The sequence below is a fragment of the Salvelinus sp. IW2-2015 genome, linkage group LG4q.1:29, assembly GCF_002910315.2.
Source record: "Salvelinus sp. IW2-2015 linkage group LG4q.1:29, ASM291031v2, whole genome shotgun sequence".
Taxonomy (NCBI): domain Eukaryota; kingdom Metazoa; phylum Chordata; class Actinopteri; order Salmoniformes; family Salmonidae; genus Salvelinus; species Salvelinus sp. IW2-2015.
This window is the reverse complement of record NC_036842.1, coordinates 77076459-77093525: the sequence shown is the minus strand read 5'-3', so window position 1 is coordinate 77093525 and position 17067 is coordinate 77076459. Positions and strand designations below refer to the sequence as shown.

The 17067-nt window shown below is 42.3% G+C and overlaps 1 protein-coding gene across 4 annotated transcripts in view; it reads right to left on the bottom strand.

Annotated features, from left to right (window-relative positions):
* Positions 1 to 14017, bottom strand: part of LOC111962571 (ELKS/Rab6-interacting/CAST family member 1) — a 38490-nt gene extending 24473 nt beyond the window's left edge. For 3 of the 4 annotated variants that reach the window (XR_011479709.1, XM_070443130.1, XM_023985732.2), the window contains exons 1-3: positions 13846 to 14017; positions 10524 to 11380; positions 10085 to 10273 (exon numbers count right to left, since the gene is read on the bottom strand). Coding sequence is in view for 3 of the 4 variants with exons in the window: in XM_070443130.1 (XP_070299231.1) it covers positions 10085 to 10273; positions 10524 to 11063 (729 nt within the window). In the remaining variant the exon portion in view is untranslated. The other variant, XM_070443131.1, reaches the window with a different exon arrangement.
* Positions 14018 to 17067: the final 3050 nt, after the last annotated feature.

Here is a 17067-nt window from a genome sequence, read left to right as displayed (position 1 = left end):
ATCATTTTCACAATATTATTCTAACCTCAGTGTGGAAATGTATATAAACCACAGCAAAATCATGTTTTTGACTGCACTTGGCCTTTAAGAGATGAGATGCRGCAAGCTGATCTAAACAGAACACACACAGTAAGCAAGGCTCTGCTACAGAGGGTCAAATCTGCAGCACATTGTGGTACAATGCTATGGGTCAAACGTTCAACAAACACTAACCTAACTCATCTCCCTCCCTCTCTTATCACATATCTGTTATAGATCCACTTTAATTCTTGCCAATTAAACATACTTTACATTGAACATTCTGACATGACAAATGGTGTATTTGAGTGGAGAGAAGTGTTCAGTGAGTAACGAGCAATGTAAATGTGTTGAGTATCAGTGGTGCTACAGTAGGAGATGGAATATGACAGCCATTTTACAGCGTCTGCCACGCGTTCAAAGACTAATAGCAGTCACTTATCACTGCGGATGAGGGGGATCAATGTCTTCTATTTTATACTAGGGATTTACAAGAGAGCTGCAGCCAACGCACACACACACTGCATACACGAACATACATCCACGCACAGCAGGTCTTTCTCTCTCTTTGTTCCTCTACAGTGGTCTCTCTCTTTCTCCCTCYCTCTCCCCCTCTTAACACTTGCTTTCTCTCACACACACACACAAACGGGAGAGTGCTTGGCAGTGTGAAGTGCTGGACGTGGATGGTTAGACGGACAGTAGTGGGGCATTAGATAAGTGTGTGTGTGACTCAGCAGGCCATAATGGGCTGGAACAGAAACACCAAATTATCTAKATCAGCCCATCCACTCCACTAGTCATTAAAGACATGCCTTCTGTCAGGGTGCCAGCGTTCAGAGGGGAAATACATTGATTTGAGTAGTGAAGTACAACACATGAGGTGAAAAATCCTCCAGGTTTTCCAGACATCTGGTTCCTACTAGATGGTTTCACTTGTAGATGATACACTAGTCCTGAAACAGAACTGGTCCCTGTTTCTTATACACTTAATCTCCTGTTAAACCAGGATTGTGATGCCTGGAAAAGCATTGCAAGACCTAAGGCCAAAATGAGCATAATGCACATCTGCACGCACGCACACACACCTATGTTAGAAGACCGAAGGTTCAAGTGCAGAAAATCTCCCTCCCAACATTCACATATTTATACACACACAGTGATGGAGTGCTGAGCTGGTCATTAGACTAAACCAGGGGTAGGAAACTACATTTTACGAAACTACATTCAGCTCCGGGATGATTTTTGTCTGAAAGTAGTCTGTTCTTTCGACAAATTGATTATAGCACTTTATGACATGGGCTGATGTAAAAAGGGCTTTATAAATACATTTGATTGACTGGTCGMCATTTTTAAACATGCATTTTTCCATATATAGACAGACCCTATGTGTTTTAATAAAATCACCTACATTCATTGGGCTTGTCTGATGTTTAAGATTAAGGTTTGATGAAATAAGACAAATGCCTCAAGAGGGAGCCAGAGATCTAGACAACCAGAAGAAAAAACATGACCCAACTATTCTCCTCCCACTCCAGCAGGCTTTCACAGATTCTGCCATTACTCTCCTGAAGTTTCCGGTGAAAAGTTGCCTACTCCTCATGTAGCCTTTCTCATGATGAATGCCAATTTATCTTACTATTTCTACCTATCTGCTTGCAAGTTATGGTTTTCATATGCAMATTTTCTTGAAAGTTTCAGTTCATTTATAATAACGTCTTCCTATCTCAAAATAATTACCATGTGGTTAATCAAAATTCTATCCAAATCTAAATTAAAATGTTACAAAGCTAAAAAGTAACTTCTATTGCCATCTATGTAGAAATAGCCTAAATAAAGCCAACAAATAAAATCMTTGCAGCCTGCAGGTAGAAAATAAATCAGCTAAAAATATATATCCTATAAATCACATTRTTGCAGACAGGCCATGTGTAGCCAAACTTGAAACATTGCATCAACTATTAACTTGGGTCCGGCCCGAAGCTTGCGCTAACGAACTTGCAACTTTGCATGAAATATTCTGGGCCCTTTAGAGTTCCCTGCTATAGTGAGCTCGGAACAGACACGGCTGTAGGCTATTTGCACAAGGGAAAATATGCAGTTTTTGACTTTGGCAGGAGCTTACCGGAGCTGAGAACCGACAACTCAAATGTTCTACTGCTTGAGCTCCTGTTGCTCCTATAGAACATTAGCTCAAAAGTATTGTGGAACTCCTGCAGCTAAATATAAACAGTAACAGCACCCAAAATGAGTACAGAAACTTATTTCAGTCCAAGACAAGCACTGATAACATGTAATCAGGTAGGCCTATTTTATAACATTTGCACTGGATAAGAGCATGACATTTTTCCCTTTCATGCTGAGTGGTTATCGAAAGGGAARGAGCTGAAAATATTTTTCAAATACATTGAGCAACTATTGTCATTCTCAATGRATGTAAAAACAGACTTTGTATGGTTGCTGTTTGAGGTGAAGCAAACATTACGTTGAGACGCTCAACAGGTCATTAGTGGTGGTGCGTTAAGCCAATCAGAAATACTATCAGATCCCAAAATGGACACATTTATATGCCTACAGTGCCTTCGGAAAGTATTGAGACCCTTGACTTTTTCCACGTTGTTAAGTTACAGCCTTATTTTAAAATTAATTAAATATAYAATTTCCCTCGGCAATCTACACACAATACCCCATAATGATAAAGCAAAAACAGGTCAAGAAATGTTTTCAAATAAAAAAAATAAAAAAATATGTAATACTTTTAGATAAGTATTCACACCCTTTGCAATGAGACTCGAAATTGAGCTCAGGTGCATCCTGTATGCATTGATCATCCTTGATATGTCTCTACATCTTGATTGGAATCCACCTGTGGTAAATTCAATTAATTAGAAATKATTTGGAAAGGCACACTCCTGTCTATATAAGCTCCCACAGTTGACAGTGCATGTCAGAGCAAAAACCAAGCCATGAGGTTGTTGCATGGCGCCGACAGAGATGGTCTCCTCGCTTCGAGTTCTAAGGAAACTATGCAGTATTWTTTWTTTTTTTTAATGTATTATTTCTTACCCCAGGAAATCTTAAGTCTTATTACATACAGCCGGGAATAACTATTGGATATAAGAGCAACGWCAAATTACAAACATTACAACTTTCCCGAAGCGGATCCTCAGTTCGGACCACCACCCAGGACAATGGAGATAATTCCAGTAGGCGATCCAAAACAACGCCGCCTCAGTAAGGGCAGATGAAGCGGCCACCTGGCCAGGCTCCGTAGATGTGCACATCGCACACCACTCCCGAGTATACTACTAGCCAATGTCCAGTCTCTTGACAACAAGGTAGACGAATTTCGAGCAAGAGTTGCCTTCCAGAGAGACATCAGAGATTGTAACATTCTCTTTTTCACGGAAACATGGCTCTCTCGGGATATGTTGTCRGAATCRGATCAGCCACCTGGCTTCTCCATCCATCACGCCGAAAGTAATAAACACCTCACTGGGAAAAGGAAGGGCGGGGGTGTATTCTTTATGATTAACGACTCATGTAATCGTAATCATAACAACATACAGGAACTCAAGTCCTTCTGCTCACCCGATCTAGAATTCCTTACAATCCAGTGCCGGCCATTTAACCTACCAAGAGAATTCTYGTCAGTTATAGTCACAGCTGTGTACATTCTCCCTCAAGCAGACACCAAGACGGTCATCAATGAACTTCACTGGACTATACACAAACTGGAAATCATACATCCTGAGGCTGCATTTATTGTAGCTGGGGATTTTAACAAAGCAAATTTGAGAACAACTCTACCTAAATTATTACAGCACATTGATTGCGCTATGCGCATGCGCAATACCCTCGACCACTGCTACTCTAACTYCCGCRATGCATACAAAGCCCTCCCCTGCTCTCCCTTCGGCAAATCCGACCACGATGCCACCTTGTTCCTTCCATCTTKTAGGCAGAAACTCAAACAGTTGACTGTGCCTTTAAACAGCTTGGAAAATTCCAAAAAATGTCATGGCTTTAGAAGCTTCTGATAGACTAATTGACATCTGAGTCAAATTGAGGATATACCTTGACTGTATTTCAAGGCCTACCTTCAAACTCAGTGCCTCTTTGCTTGACATCATGGGAAAATCACAACAACAACAAAAAAATCAGCCAGGACCTCAGAAAAAAAAATATTGTAGACCTCCACAAGTCTGGTTCATCCTTGGGAGCAATTTCCAAACGCCTGAAGGTACCACGTTCATCTTTACAAACAATAGTACACAAGTATAAAACACCATGAGACCACGCAGCTGTCATACCGCTCAGGAAGAGAGCCGTTCAGTCTCTTAGAGATTAACGTACTTTGGTGCGAAAAGTGCAAATCAATCCAGAACAACAGCAAAGGACCTTGTGAAGATGCTGGAGGAAACAGGTACAAAAGTATCTATATCCACAGTAAAACGAGTCCTATATCGTCATAACCTGAAAAGGCCGCTCAGCAAGAAGAAGCCACTGCTCAAAAATCACCATAAAAAAGCCAGACTACGGTTTGCAACTACACATGGGAACAAAGATCGTACTTTTTGTAGAAATGTCCTCTGGTCTGATGAAACAAAAATAGAACTGTTTGGCCATAATGACCATCGTTATGTTTGGAGGAAAAAGGGGGAGCTTGCAAGGCAAAAGAACACCTCCCAACCGTAAGCACGGGGTGGCAGCATCATGTTGTGGGAGTGCTTTGCTGCAGGAGAGACTGGTGCACTTCACAAAATAGATGGCATCATGAGGCAGGAAAATTATGTGGATATATTGAAGCAACATTTCAAGACATCAATCAGAGAAGTTAAAGTTGGTCGCAAATGGGTCTTCTAAATGGACAATCCCCAAGCATAATTCCAAAGTTGTGGCAAAATGGCTTAAAGACAACAATGTCAAGGTATTGGAGTGGCCATCGCAAAGCCCTGACCTAATCCCATAGAAAAATTGTGAGCAGAACTGAGAAAGTGTTTGCGAGCAAGGAGGCCTACAAACCTGACCAGTACATCAGCTCTGTCAGGAGGAATGACCAAAATTCACCAAACTTATTGTGTAAGCTTGTGGAAGGCTATCTGAAACGTTTGACCAAAGTTAAACAATTTAAGGGCAATGCTACCAAATACTAATTGAGTTTGTGTGAATTCTGTCCCACTGGGAATGTGATGAAAGAAATAAAAGCTGAAATAAATCATTCTCTCTACTATTATTCTGACATTTCACATTCTTAAAATAAAGTGTTGATCCTAACTGACCTAAAACAGGAATATTTACTTGGATTAAATGTCAGGAATTGTGAAAAACTGAGTTTAAATGTATTTGGCTAAGGTGTATGTAAACTTCCAACTTCAACAGTATAAACTGTATTTTATACCATCTATTGCACCTTCGCCATCGCTCATCCATATACTTACACGTACATATTCTCATTAACCCCATTAGATGTGTATTAGGTAGTTGTTGGGGAATTGTTAGATATTACTGCACTGTCGGAACTAGAAGCACAAGCATTTCGCTACACTCGCATTAACATCTGCTAACCATGTGTATGTGACAAATATAATTTGATTTGAAAGGAATAGTACGTAGAACTCAGACAGGATTGTGTCGAAGCACAGATCTGGGGAAGGGTACCAAAAAATGTCTGCAGCATTGAAGGTTCTCAAGAATAAAAGTGGCCCCCATCATTCTTAAATGGAAGAAGTTTGGAACCACCAAGACTCTTCCTAGAGCTGGCCGCCCAGCCAAACTGAGCAATCGGCGRAGAAAAGCCTTGGTCAGGGARGTGACCAAGAACCCGATGGTCACTCTGACAGAGCTCCAGAGTTCCTCTGTGGAGATGGGAGAACCTTCCTGAAGGACAACCGTCTCTGCAGCACTCCACCAAATCAGTCCTTTATGATGGAGGGGCCAGACGGAAGCCACTCCTCAGCAAAGGCACAAGACAGCCCGCTTGGAGTTCGCCAAAAGGCACCTGAAGACTCTCAGACCATGAGAAACAAGATTCTCTAGTCTGATTAAAGATTGAACTCTTTGGCCTGAATGCCAAGCATCATATTTGGAGGAAACCTGGCACCATCTCTCGGTGAAGCATGGTGGTGGCAGCATCATGCTGTGGGTATGTTTTTCAGCGGCAGGGACTGGGACACTAGTCAGGGTCGAGGCAAAGATGAACGGAGCAATGTACAGGGAGATCCTTGATGTAAAMCTTCTCCAGAATGCTCAGGATCTCAGACTGGGGCGAAGGTTCACCTTCCAACAGGACAACGACCGTAAGCACACAGCCAAGACAACGCAGGAGTGGCTTCGTGACTGAATGTCCTTGAGTGGGCCAGCCAGAGCCCGGACAAAGTCAAGCGGTCTGAATACTTTCCGAATGCACTGTATGTATGCATGTATTAGGGAATTAATATACGCTAACAATCAAAACAAACAATTCACACAATTAAGTTATAAAACAATGAATGTGCACAAATTGGCAGGAGAGAGCGCATTCTGGAGAGAGAAGTGGATTGTGCATCTGGGAGCATGGTAAATCCGACGTCTGCATTGGCATTGCAGCATATAAGGTGATATGGCCTCAGCAGAAGTCAGGGCATTCATATCGTACTTCTTGCGCTTTGCAGAGCAGTGCTGTTGTCAAGGACGTGAGTGTGTTTATACAAGATGTACYGCCCTCACCTACMATMAACCAATCATGTCAATGTGGAGCTATACAGAGCCTTCCGCAATGTTACAAAATTTGGGAGGCGCATTGTGATGCGGAACGGAGCTTGATTCGGCCTCTGCATGCTTCTGGAGGCTCCGCAATTACATCACACCCTCCATATGGAGCCTCTGACCACATTTTTCGGATCAAGCATAAATGGGCCTTTAGTCTAGGCCTCCACAATGGATTAGTTCACTGAGATGGCGCAAAGATATATATATATATATTATAAGCCAAAAGTTGGACACACCTACTCATTCAAGGGTTTTTCTTTATTTTTTACTATATTCTACATTGTAGAATAATAGTGAAGACATCAAAACTATGAAATAACACATTTRGAATCATGAAGTATCCMAAAAAAGTGTTAAATCAAAAAAATTWACTCAGCAAAAAAATAAACATCCCTTTTTCAGGACCCTGTTATTCAAACATAATTCGTAAAAATCCAAATAACTTCACTAGATCTTCAAAGGGTTTAAACACTGGTTCCCATGCTTGTTCAATGAACCATACACAATTAATAATCATGTACCTGTGGAACAGTCGTTAAGATACTAACAGCTTACAGACGGTAGGCAAATAAGGTCACAGTTCTGAAAACTTAAGACACTAAAGAGGCCTTTCTACTGACTCTGGAAAAACACCAAAAAGAAAGATGCCCAGGGTCCCTGCTCTGCGTGAAYGTGCCTTAGGCATGCTGCAAGGAGATATGAGGATTGCAGATGTGGCCAGGGCAATAAATTGCAATGTCCGTGCTGTGAGACGCCTAAGACAGCGCTACAGGGAGACAGGACGGATAGCTGATCGTCTTCGCAGTGGCAGACCACGTGTAACACCTGCACAGGATCGGTCCATCCAAACATCACACCTGCGGGACAGGTACAGGATGGCAACAACAATGGCCTGAGTTACACGAGGAACGCACAATCCCTCCATCAGTGCTCAGACTGTCCGCAATAGGCTGAAAGAGGCTGGACTGAGGGCTTGTAGGCCTGTTGTAAGACAGGTCCTCACCAGACATCACCGGCAACGACGTCGCCTATGGGCACAAACCCACCGTCGCTGGACCAGACAGGACTGGCAAAAAGTGCTCTTCACTGACGAGTCGCGGTTTTGTCTCACCAGGGGTGATGGTTGGATTCGAGTTTATCGTTGAAGGAATGAGCGTTACACCGAGGCCTGTACTCTGGAGCGGGAYCGATTTGGAGGTGGAGGGTCCATCATGGTTTGGGGTGGTCAATGTGTCACTGCATCATCGGACTGAGCTTGTGGTCATTGCAGGCAATCTCAACGCTGTGCGTTACAGGGAAGCCATCCTCCTCCCTCATGTGGTACCTTTCCTGCAGGCTCATCCTGACATAACCCTCCAGCATGACAATGCCACCAGCCATACTGCTCATTCTGTACATGATTCCCTGCAAGACAGGAATGTCAGTGTTCTGCCATGGCCAGCGTAGAGCCCRGATCTCAATCCCATTGAGCAGGTCTGGGACCTGTTGGATTGTGCATCTCGCCTTGGTGTAAGAGTGGGGTAACATCTCACAGCAAGAACTGGTAAATCTGGTGCAGTCCATGAGGAGATGCACTGCAGTACTTAATGCAGCTGGTGGCCACACCAGATACTGACTGTTACTTTTGATTTTGACCCCCCCTTTGTTCAGGGACAAATTATTCAATTYCTGTTAGTCACATGTCTGTGGAACTTGTTCAGTTTATGTCTCAGTTGTTTAATTTTATGTTCATACAAATATTTACACATGTTAAGTTTGTGGAAAATAAACGCAGTTGACAGTGAGAGGACGTTTCTTTTTTTGCTGAGCTTATTTTATATTTCATATTCTTCAAAGTAGCCACCCTTTGCCTTGATGACAGCTTTGCACATGCTTGGCATTCTCTCAACCAGCTTCATGAGGAATGCTTTTCCAACAGTCTTGAAGGAGTTCCCGCACATATGCTTGAGCACTTCTTGGCTGCTTTTCCTTCACTCTGCGGTCCTGCTCATCCCAAACCATCTCAATTGGGTTGAGGTCGGGTGATTGTGGAGGCCAGGTCATCTGATGCAGCACTCCATCACTCTCCTTCTTGATCATATAGCCCTTACAGAGCCTGGAGTTGTGTTTTGGGCCCAAACCAGATGGGATGGCGTATCGCTGCAGAATGCTGTGGTAGCCATGCTGGTTAAGTGTGCCTTGAATTCTAAATAAATTCCCGACAGTGTCACTAGCAAAGCACCCCCACTCCATCACACCTCCTCCTCCATGCTTCATGGTGGGAACCACACATGCAGAGATCATCCGTTCAACTACTCCGCGTCTCACAAAGACACGGCCATTGGAACCTTAACTCTCAAATTTGGAATCATCAGACCAAMAGGACAGATTTCCACCAGTCTAATGTCCATTGCTCGTGTTTCTTTGCCCAAGCAAATCTCTTCTTATTGGTGTCCTTTAGTAGTGGTTTCTTTGCATCTATTCGACCACGAAGGCCTGATTCACGCAGTCTCCTCTGAACAGTTGATGTTGAGATGTGTCTGTTACTTGAACTCTGTGAAGCCTTTATTTGGGCTGCAATTTCAACAGACCGTTCCACAGGTGTATGTTCATTAATTGTTTATGGTTCATTGAACAAGCATGGGAAACGGTGTTTAAACCCTTTACAATGAAGATATTTTGATTTTCACGAATTATCTTTGAAAGACAGGGTYCTGAAAAAGGGACGTTTCTTTTGTTGCTGAGTTTATATATACTTTTAGATGGCTACTTTTCTTTCCATTTATAATCTATTTGCATGCTCTTTTTTCAAGCGATATTCTGATTTAGAATTGTTTATATTTTATGGTTGGATTCATAGTCTCTCCACTTTAACTGTCCTAATTGCCCCATTTTTAAAACCTCCTATGATCAGGGATTGAGTCTGTTGGAGGATCAGCTTGAGCAAATTGAGTAGTAGAACCACTGATGTACAAATAGTATTTCCTGCCAAATATTAGTCTTTGTGCAATTAAGATTCGTAAGCTACGCCTGCTCTGGTTTAGGCGATCCCCCCACAAAACCCTCCTGACATTGAATGATTGATTGGAGACAGCTTGTGTCAATTAAAGAGCATTTCCTAGGATTTTCCGCCTGCAGCAAATCCAGTGGATAATGCTGGCAATACCGGTCAAAGAGAAAACCCACAAAAAACGACCAAAACACCTAGACTATAGGCTATAACCTGTCCTGTGCTTGAGGTAGTAAATTGCCGTCTACACAAATCTAGGATCAGATTATCTCACCCCCAATCCTTTCTTTCACAATTACATGGATGGAAAATCACACACACACACACCTGTGTCTCGTCTTGCACCACGCGGTACTGTTCCTTCCAGACAGTGATCTTGGACACCTCATCCTTTCTTAGGGCTCTCTCCTTCTTCAGCTCAGGGCTCCAGAAAGTCTTGATGGAGTTCATGGAGGAACTCAGCTTGCTCTCCTTCACCTCCACCTCACGACGCAGCAACTCGTTCTCACGCAGAACCTGAGGGACCAGCGGACTTAGTCAGTCAAACATACATTTCCATACACACACTGCAAATACAAAATGTTTTCACACAAAGCCTTAGAATAGCAGAACATTCAACATCAAAGTCAAACTGGATCTTCTGCTCAAAGTAGGGTACATGTCAAACGAGTTATTACTAACTTTCCTTATGACACCACAGCACTGAGCTTTCCTTGTCCATTGTCATTCTACAGACAGACTAACATTACCAACTGTGGCTACTGACCTCTTTGAGTTGGGCCTGCAGGTCCAGTATGGTGTTGTCCCGGGCCTGTCTCAGGGAGTGAGGGACCGTGGAAGCCATGTGGTGATCCCCAAAAGCCAGGGCGTCACCTGCCATCATTCCCCCAGGGAGCACAGCGTTGGCCTGGACAGATGTGGCGATGTTGGGGGTGCTCGCTGCCACCCCTCCACCCCCTCCTGCTCTTGACCCATAGGTCACCCTCTGTCGACCCATTGTGGTCATCTCTCGACCACTCTTGTTAACGTGGTCGGACATGGCAACCTCGTTGTCGCTCAGGTACATGGGTCCTGAGGTGGCATAGGCGGCATTGAGGGATTGGATGTTCTCCATGGAGAGGGTCTTACCCCCCGCTCCGCCTGGACCCCCTCCACTGCCCCCCGTGCTGTTGGTGCGACGGTGGCCCATCCGTGGGGAACGGGGGAGATGAGGGGAGCGACCCGAACCCTGGCTGCTCCCCCCATCTCTCCCTCCTCCGCTGTGGTTGGCATCCGCTCTGCCCACGGAACGGGAGCTGCCGTACATGTTCACTGAAGCAGAGGAGTGAACGTATGGATGGTGGGAATGAAGAGGTGCAGTGTCTGAAATGTGAGGATGTAGCTTTGCCTAGTGTCTGTGTGTCTGTGTGTGTGTGTGTGTGTGTGTGTGTGATTTTTACAGCAGATCTGTGAGTTTGTGCTGACGTGTCTCTCTGTTCCGGCTTCAACTGGAGTAAGTGAGCGTTTGATTCATGTGAAATCGTTGAGCTCTCTTCACGCTCACTCACTCTCAGAAGGGACTGGGTGACAGCTGTTCTTGGAGTGAGAGAACAGCCATTCAGAGTCCACACACAGGAAACTGATCTGGAAGAAGGAATAGAGTTTAAACGGGATCATCAGCAACTAGAGATTGCCTGACAAGGTATCTCTCCTGACATGGGCATGTTTTCAATACAGACTCCTTTTGTCGTATAATATTCCATAGAAGGCATCCAGACCTTMTGAAAGTATCACAATATACCTGTAATCTTGTAATAGATCAAATCTAGTGATACTGTACATAWCTGGACATTTCTGCCATCCATTGTGACAGTGTGGGGGGATAATCAACATTCCAATTAATGGCAATGCATTTCTTAGCTGCTATAAATGCTGTGTTACATTGTTATCAGAAGAAACTGTCTCCAGTATCAACATTTCCAAGCAAACCAAAACAGGTAGAAGGGAGAATCTGAAGACCTGCTGAGATAATAGAACATACTCTTTSMARRAWTYMRKYMRSCYTYMMMAWWMCMMMAMMWWWKSMAAWKKKKYCCCYTYYKKKKTTTWMMMCCYCMRSMRRRGRARKWMMWTTYYKRRKKSATGATATTCAGTTTCACTGACATATAGTACGTTATTTGGATGGTCTTGAACTGCAGTAATTTATGTCTGAGATTATATGAACATGACTGGGCATTTAAACATATAAGTATCCATTCAGCATCATCAATAGTGTCTACCAGGTCTTCCTCACATTTTTGTTTTACATTTTTTGTGTCATCGGGAAAAGCCTCTATCAACCCTTGATACAGTTTGGAAATCAACTTTAGAGGTTTGTCAGACTGCCTTAAAATAGTTTCAATCTTTGAAGCTCCTGGCTTGTCCAGTGTTTTCTGAGTAGAGAATAAAGTGTAATCTCAGCGCCGTCACACACTGGTCTTCCCTGGTTGCTTGACCCTGCTGAGACCACTGTCACCATCTGATCCTTCTCAGATGAGGCATGTCAAAGAATTACCTTGGTGTACATTTCTACATTATATTATCCAAGAATAGAATCAATGGTTCAATAATTGAAATGACCATTATTCCTAGGTCCCAAACTGAAGCCTACCCATCAACTCAAGATGGAACTTTGTATCCATTCATTGATTGCTATATTATACTGCAAAATTCGTAGACATGTCTTTCCTGGCTGTCTGGCTTTGCTTGGACATCTGTCACCATCTGATCCTGCTAATAAATGATGAGCATGGTGTTATGTACTGACTGTGCACCATGWCAGTGAAGCCTGTAGAGCTGTTTATACCGTGTCAGTGTGAAAAGAAGGGAATTAGCTAAGGAACCTGGCAGATCAATAACTGTACATTGCTATACTGACTAAGAAAAACTCACAATGCRCTGTCAAAAAACAGAATATCAGGCTACAAAACATTTCCATACACACAACAGCTGTTAGATACTGCTACCTGACTGATAGCTAGAGGCTAGAGCTGAACTGGCTGTGGTAGCGTTAGTTCATTCACTTCAGACAGAACTTCTGTTGTGAAGGGATGAAACATTAACTAACGTTACACGTCAGTTAAACTACTAGCTCAGCACTGGAAATAAATAMTTTTTTCTGTTAAGTCAAACAGCAGTTACCTTSCCAGCTACATCAGTCAAAGAGTAGCCAGTTTCTGCTTTGCTTGCTTTGACAACTCAGAGAAAAAGCAATAGGGGCGCATGTGCGTTATGCTATGTATCACGTCATCTGGCTAATGTAGGGAGGAGCGCCCCTTTTCAGTTGTATCAAATGACAGCGTTGTGGCCCMAAAAATGCTACAGAATTTGCAAAAAAAACGCACTATCTATATGCATAATACATTTCACCACGGACAATTTCGATTGCAGACTCCTCATAAACGTAAGCACAGCTAGTTGGCAGGCTAGTTACAGTTAGCAGCAAAAGCTAAGTTAATATGGCTGTGTTATCAAGCGTTACAATGTAACGTTTTACCGCAATATTTTTTGTTGTAAAGTAGCATCTCTTTGGCAGCACTATAATGAGCAAGGAAGCGTGCTACATTGTTTATTGATCGCTAGATGGATCGCTACATTAACTGTGTTGGATACACCGACCTAAAGGTTTGGCCATTTAAACCTTGGGAATAAAAAAAATGGGTGTAAGATATGCAGCTGGTCCGAGGCGAGGGTAATAATACAATTGTCAACTTAGATGGCAAGACGTCTAAATTATTTAGAAATGGACAACATCTAAAATGTTTTCTTCGTTGGAAATACAAACAAAGGGCTCAGGAGACCCCAAAAATCTCCCTCTCATATGTATCCCTTTCTCCTCCTCCATTGCTTTAGGGCTGAACATTATTTAGGSAGTTTTCCTTCATTAAAAGTAAGTCGCTCTCCCGTAAAAAACTAACACAAATTCCGTAATCGACAAAAGCTCATAATATCCCGATGAATACTAATTAATAAATACAAGGAATCGGATATGGTCAAGCAGAATCCGTTTTTTGTTGATTAGCAATGAACACAATGATTATGAAAATCCCTTTAAGAGTGAACTAACGTACTTTGCTGTAGCTATGTCCGATGGGGTCAAGTCAGTTTGCTGTATCCTGCGTCAAATGGAAAACGGCTCCATATACGGACATTTTCCCTTATTTCTTCTGCATACCTCTATCCGATTTTACCATATTTTTGCCAACACAACCAGCGGCTTTCTTCTTCAGCAGCGTCTCGTCAGCTGCACTAAAAAAGTATTTCCGGGTCACGGAATTTCGGACATTTTCTAAATAAAAGTTCCCCATGTAATCGTACAAAAGTGTCAATAACCTGTATTTATTATTCATGATATATGAAAAATAATTTTCTAAACATTAACAATGAACATATTTGTTCATGTTTAAGTGACATTTGCATTAAATKTGGGTTTTATAACATGTTCCAAGGTCAAATAAATGCCCCCACTGCAAGTAACTGTATATGAAATACATATTGGCTTATAGAGCAAAAACTATTCGAGGTGCAGCAGTAAAAGTATTGTAGGGAATACTCAGTAGGGTCTGTRGAATGTATATGGTGTCATTTCATGGTGCTCTGAATAACAAGGAGTGTTGCTGGCATTTTACTCCGCCTATTACATTGGCCACAATGCGCATCCCTGTATATGGAATACATATTGGCTTATAGAGCGCGCCTTTACACATTTAAAATCAGCCCACGGCCAGCCACATGTGCCAAATGCATCAGGTCATCAGGTTAAAGTATAATAATCACTGCAAAACYTAAAATATCCATATGATTACAGGGTAAAGTGAATGGTAGCAGTACCAGGACCACCCTCGAAGGTCAGCGTGACCTGGAGGTGGACATTCTCTGCTTCTCCAAGTCCTACAGWGTTGTTGAATGTAGCTATGAAAATGTTTAATAGCAACAATATGGAGATGTATTTGCGGCGCTGCTGGAAAATAGACATAGAACAAGCTACAGCAAGAGATCTTGACTTCTGTGTCATACGAGCATACAAAAGTAATTTAATGCGACTGGGTTGTGAACTCTGTAAAACACTTATGTGGTAAAGATGATAGGTATAGAGTTAGCATGTTCACTGAGTGTTGAAAACATTACATAGACTGACCAGGTGAATCCTTTCCATGACAGACTGACCAGGTGAACCCTTATTGATGTCACTTGTTAAATCCACTTCAATCAGTGTAGATGAAGGGCAGGAGACAGGTTAAAGAAGGAATTTTAAGCCTTGAAACAATTGAGATATTAATTGTATATCTGTGCCATTCAGAGGGTGAATGGGCAAGACAAAATATWTAGTGCCTTTGAACGGGGTATGGTAGTAGGTGCCAGGCGCACATGTTTGTGTCAACAACTGCAACGCTGCTGGGTTTTTCACATTCAACAGTTTCCCRTGTGTCCACCACCCAAAGGACATCCCGCCAGCTTCACCCAACTGTGGGAAGCATTGGCGTCAACATGGGCCAGCATCCCTGTGGAACACTTTCGACACCTTGTGGAGTCCATGCCCTGACGAATTGAGGCGGTTCTGAAGGCAAAAGKGGGATGGGGGAGTTGAACAGACATTCTAAAAGTGAACCATGCAGTTGGACACACTTTAAAAAACTTTCTCCCTGTAATACCAATTTGGTCTGACCTTTTGGTAAGAAATGTACAGACGTTTTCAGCATTATACAAGTCAAATCCAAGATAGAATAAGAAAAGTACAGCAATTAGTGAGGTAACATTCAAAAACACAAGGGTGTTATTTCTTGTTGATACAGAACATAGAATTGACAAGTGTATTGTCAAATTGCACTCTGCATAAAGCTGGCCAGAGAGACATATGTGAGAAAATCTAATTTTGCAATCCAAAAAGGTAATGCATACTGCCGCAACCCGAGGAAAGCTGGGAGAAAAGGAAAAAAGCACCAAGGCATCTCCGTAAGTCTTTTCATATTCCTCCAGCTATACATTCTAAATCATTCGGTCTTAATAAAAAGACAGGGATGAACAATGATCCAGTATTTATTGTGTTGTGAGCCACATTCAGTCAATAGATTGAAATCTCAGCAGGATTTCCTGAATGATATCAAAATAACAATATCTAGATTTGAAAACAGAGCCGCAAACTGTTGGTTCAACTCCTCTTTGTCGTCTTTGTTACATCCCAGGATAGTGAAAACTACCTTCAAGCATCTTGACCCACAATCCATGACAGAATGTTCAGATATTAAAGATAACTTTGCTGCTCTCTTGTCTGCAGTTCAGAGGCCTGGATGCATCTTTAAGCACTGTGAGTTTGAGCAAGTTTTGATAGAGATAAACATGACCATTCCATCATTGGCATAATGTTTTTATATATCAATTACTCCCCTGGTTACAAGATTTGGGCATTAAAACAGTGGTCAGTGCTATGCATACTCATAGCAGTGAAACTTGCAAAAACAGCATCTCACACAATGAGTATTACTTCAGCTCAATTTTTCAGRTTTGACTAAATACAGACACATCATCGCTTGATATTCTAGTTAGGCAATTAATCACTAAATGGGGTGCACCCACAAAATGCAGTCAATGTGATGGTGTATTGATTAGACAGACTGTTTGGACCACCACACCAGATATTCTTGTTATTTTTGTTCCCCGTGTAGCACCATCCAGTACAATGGAAATCCCAGTTGTTGGCAACAAAAAACAGATGTACAGATTAAGCTCTGTAATATCTCACTTGGGCACAAAATCTACAAGGGGGTATTTCTGGTCAGAACTGGATTTTGACACTTAAGATACGGGCAGATGACGTACACATTTCTGTTGGCACGGATAGGGAAGGAGTAGGCACGAGTACAGAAGGGRTTATATATTTCTATGAAGTAGTTAATGAGCCTCAGATGCAAACAAATTGCAATGATGTACAGTACAACCACTTGATTAAGAATCAGAGATTTATGTCATTCCACAGTATGAATAATTTTCCAATCACACAGTGGATATAAGGTGACCCATTTACATTTTTCTCGATACTACATCAGCATTTTCTGAATGCCATAAGAGATTAATTATTGCTGACCAAAGGAAACCGTCTCCTCACTTCAAAAAGGCAATTTCCCAGTTTGAAGCATTGAATTCAGCGACATTTTCACAATCCATGGTTCAAKAACAGCTTCATTACAGTGGTGTAAAGGACATAGTTGAACATTTTGTTCAGGAAATTCTACCTGCAAATTTCTTAGCAAATGGTCTGCTCTACACTCACAGTCTAAACATTTCCAGTAAGTGTG